The sequence below is a fragment of the Erinaceus europaeus genome, chromosome 21 (genome assembly GCF_950295315.1).
Source record: "Erinaceus europaeus chromosome 21, mEriEur2.1, whole genome shotgun sequence".
In the NCBI taxonomy this organism is placed as follows: Eukaryota; Metazoa; Chordata; class Mammalia; order Eulipotyphla; family Erinaceidae; genus Erinaceus; species Erinaceus europaeus.
The window spans coordinates 44,059,933-44,064,414 of NC_080182.1; the positions used below are offsets into that span (position 1 = coordinate 44,059,933).

The 4,482-nt window shown below is 42.4% G+C and overlaps 1 protein-coding gene across 1 annotated transcript in view; it reads left to right on the plus strand.

Moving 5' to 3' along the window:
- The window catches only part of LOC103127983 (tubulin alpha-4A chain-like), a 7,049-nt gene extending 5,522 nt beyond the window's left edge, over nt 1-1,527 (plus strand). The window contains exons 3-4 of the mRNA XM_016195123.2: nt 358-1,068; nt 1,354-1,527. Coding sequence (XP_016050609.2) covers nt 358-1,068; nt 1,354-1,527 — 885 coding nt within the window. The remainder of the gene's footprint in view (nt 1-357; nt 1,069-1,353) is intronic.
- Nucleotides 1,528-4,482: the final 2,955 nt, after the last annotated feature.

Consider the following 4,482-nt stretch of genomic DNA (forward strand, 5'->3'; position numbering starts at 1 on the left):
AAACCCCAGAGATAAACCTGGAGGCAAAAAAAAAAGTCAATCCATATCTGTGACCTTGGGATTACTAATGCAGTTTCCAGTGGAAGCAATGGGGATGTGGAACTCTGGTGGTGGTAACAGTGTGAAATTATACCCCATTATATATAACTTTGTAAATCAATAATAAAGCACTAATAAAAAATAAAATAGCCCTTTTAGTGGAGTTTTCCCCAACAAGTAATTGATTGTGAAGTTTCTCTGAATACTTAGAAACTCCTCAAAGTCCTATTTTACAAGCATTATTCAGATTTCTTTTTTAAACTTAGTCACTGTAATCAGAGATTTAGAAATATCTCCAAGACTTAATTTATTTTGTAGGCTGACAAGTGTGGAGGTCTTCAGGGTTTCCTGATTTCCCACAGCTTTGGTGGGGGAACTGGTTCTGGGTTCACCTCTCTCCTGATGGAGCGTCTCTCTGACGACTATGGCAAGAAGTCCAAGCTCCAGTTTTTAGTGTACCCATCCCCCCGGGTCTCCACAGCTATAGTGGAGCCCTACAACTCTATCGTTACCACTCACAGCACCATGGAGCATTGTGACTGTGACTTCTTGGTAGACAGTGAAGCCTCCTATGACATCTGTTGTAGAAATCTGGACATTGAACGACCAACCTATATCAACCTCAATCGTCTTATTAGTCAGGTAGCGTCCTCCATCACTGCTTCCCTCAGGTTTGATGGAGCCCTGAATGTTGATCTGGCAGAATTCCAGACCAACTTGGTGCCCTATCCCTGCATCTACTTCCCTTTAACAAGCTATGCCCCTGTAATCTCTGCTGAGAAAGCATACCATGAACAGCTTTCAGTACCAGAGATCACAAATGCATGCTTTGAGCCAGCCAACCAGATGGTGAAATGTGACCCTTGCCATGGTAAATACATGGCCTGCTGCCTGTTGTACCGTGGTGACGTGGTCCCTAAAGATGTAAATGCTGCCATTGCCAGCATCAAAAACAGGCGCATCCAATTTGTGGACTGGTGCCCCACTGGCTTCAAAGTTGGCATTAATTACCAGCTGTTGGGCTGCGCCGTGGAGAAGAGAGAGAGGGGATCCGGAGCAAAGAGGGAACACAAATCTTTATTGTTGGGTCAGACGGGGTGGTTCAGGCCACGTGGAGTCAGCCAAAAATGGCAGGCCCCCGCTACCTCACCACCAGGCAAGACAGAGCGCGCAGAAGTGGGAGGGTTTTATAGGGCAACAACCAGGAGTGACGTGTCCGGACAGAATTGGTTGAAAAGGGCATTGCGAGGATATCGCAGGGAGTGGCAAAACCTGAGGGCAAAGATGGAATCTGTATAAATCCCCAACAACCAGCCTCCCACTGTGGTCCCTGGTGGAGACCTGGCCAAGGTCCAGTGGGCTGTGTGCTTGCTGAGCAACACCACAGCCATTGCTGAAGCCTGGGCCTGGCTGAACCACAAATTTGACCAGATGTTTGCTAAGTGTGCATTTCTCCATTGGTATGTTGGTGAGAGAATGGAGGAGTGAGAGTTTTCTGAGGCCTGAGAGGACATGGCTGCCTTAGAGAAGGATTATGAGGAGGTTGGAGCAGATAGTGCTGATGGAGTATTAACTGATGAGTATTCAGCTGATGAGGCTGAAGAGTATTAACTTGACATTTTTACTTCTGTCTGTCTTGACATCATATTTGTGTTTCCTGAAGCAGTCTATTGTGGCATTACCTGTCAAAATATTTTCATATGAATGTCAGTTTGGTTGCTTATTTTAATTTTGAGGTAAACAAGCAGAGAATGAATGATACCACAGCCTTGATGCTTTCTCTCAGTACAGTAGATCTTTTACTCAAACCTGAGTCATACACATGGCAAAGTGCCACACTATCTCAGTGAGTTCCTTAGCTAGCCCTTGGTTAAACTTATATCATCATAAACATATGCCACACTTCAAGCCCCTTTCGGAACAGATGAAGTAGCTAGAGCTCTATCTGATCATTTGGATCAGTAGTTCTATTGATTGCTGTGTTTTCTTTGCTGTGCTTGTGGTCAGGTATGTTTCAGTAACTCTGCACAGTGTGGTGATAAAAAGTCATCTCTAGTGTACCAGGGAGATACTACCCTGACCTGCTCAACAAACTTTTAGCCTGAAGTTCCAGGGTCCAACTTTCTGTCCCTCACATCAGTACAACCTGAGCTGAGCAGTACTGTGAAAAAAAAATTGGAAAGTGCAATAAGTGGGACAGATTTGACTGGTATTTTTCCAAGTTCCACAACATCTTTCCACATGATCTTTCACCTGTGGATAGTAAATGTGTGTTTGAGTCTGTAGGTCTCAGGTAAGTCTTCAGACAGTTGAATTAAAGATTCATTTTAAGACTTGTTGAGAGGAGGAGAGAGGGAACCAGAATATCACTCAACACAGGAGATGCAGGGGGTCCAACCTGGAACCTTGGCTGGAGAGTCCAAGGCTCTCACATGAAATTCTCCTTTCATAACCATTATGCTATCTACCCCAACCCTTAAATATTTTTATAATATTTATTATAGTTTATTTTTATTCTATTCATTTTTTTGTTTTTAGGATAATAATTTACACTTAATAAGTTGTTGGTACATAGGTAAAATTGTTTTTTCTGAAAACACTCTCACTTGCAACCTAAGTCCTCCTCCATTTTATTCATGGACTTGAAACCCCTCCCCCAGAGTCTTTATTTAGGTCTAATACAGCAAATCCAGTCCAAGTTCTGCCTTGTGTTTCCCTTTTTGTTCTTATTTCTCCACTTCTTTTTTTTTTTAATCTTTTTTTTTTTTCCTCCTCCAGGTTTATTGCTGGGCTTGGTGCCTGCACCATGAATCCACCGCTCCTGGAGGCCATTTTCCCCCCTTTTTGTTGCCCTTGTTGTAGCTTCGTTGTGGTTATTATTATTGCCCTTGTTGACGCAATTCATTGTTGGATAGGACAGAGAGAAATGGAGAGAGGAGGGGAAGACAGAGAAGAGGAGAGAAAGACAGACACCTGCAGACCTGCTTCACCGCCTGTGAAGCGACTCCCCTGCAGGTGGGGAGCCGGGGGCTCGAACCGGGATCCTTATGCCGGTCCCTGCGCTTTGCGCCACGTGCACTTAACCCACTGCGCCACCGCCCGACCCCCATTTCTCCACTTCTAAGAGTGTTATCATCCCATATTTATCCTTTTATTTCTGCCTTATCTCACTTACCATGATTCCTTCAGCTCCACTCAAGATGGTATGAAAAAGGTGAATTTCTCATTTTTTAAATTTATTATTTTCCCTTTTTTTGCCCTTGTTTTATTGTTGTAATTATTATTATTGTTATTGATGATTTCATCTTTGTTGGATAGGACAGAGAGAAATGGAGAGAGGATGGGAAGATGGGGGGAGAAAGACAGACATGTGCAGACCTGCTTGACCACTCATGAAGCAACCCCCCTGCAGGTGAGGAGCCAGGGCTCAACCTGGATCCTTATGCCGGTCCTTGTGCTTCATGCCAGCTGCACTCAACTCACTGAGCTATTGCCAGACTCCTGAATTTCTCATTTATAATAGTTGGCTACTATTCCATTTTGTATTTATACCCCATCATCTGTTGTAGGACACCTGGATTGCTTCCAGGTTTGGGCTATTACAAATTGTGCTGCTATCAACATTGGTGTACACAGATCCTTTGGGATGTTTTGGTTCCATACAAGGTCATCAGATAGATCCATTTTTAGCCTTCTGAGAGTTCTCCAGGCTGCTCTCCACAGGGGTTTGAACAATCTACATTCCAAACCAGCAGTGCAGGAGGGTTCTTTTAACCCCACAATTTCTTCAGATTTTGTTGATACTATCATTTCTAATGTATGACATTCTCACTGGAGTGAAGTATTCATTGTTGCCTTAATTTGCATTTCTTTGACAAGCTTGAAGAATTTCTTTTGGTCTGTTGTCCATTTAGATCTCTTCTTTGATTACTATTCTGTTCATATCCTCATTTTATGACGTGGTTATTTGTTTATCAGCCTTTTGTAAACGTCTGCAAGGAGTCTCTTCATGTGTGTGTGTGTTGCTTTGATGTTTTTTCATTTGATGTAATCCCATTGGTTTATTTTTGGTTTTGTCTTCCTTGCAATTGAATTTGTATCATTGAAGATGTCTATGAAAGTTAGAGGGCTAGAGTTCTTCCAACATATCCATCAAAGTATTTGATAGTTTCTTGCCTAACAACATATCCTTCTTTTATTGAATTGGAATTTACTTTTGTTTCTGGTGAAATGTAGTGATTTCATTCTTCTGCATGTTTCAACCCAATTTTCCCAACACCATTAGTTGTAGAGACTCTCCATTTCATAGTCTGGGCCCCTTGTGAAAAATTAGAGAATATGATGTCAGAGCAGGACCTAGTGGTTGAATTGTTAAGTGGAAAACTGGGAAATGTTATGCATGTACAAACTATTGTATTTTGCTACCAACTATAGTGAATTAAT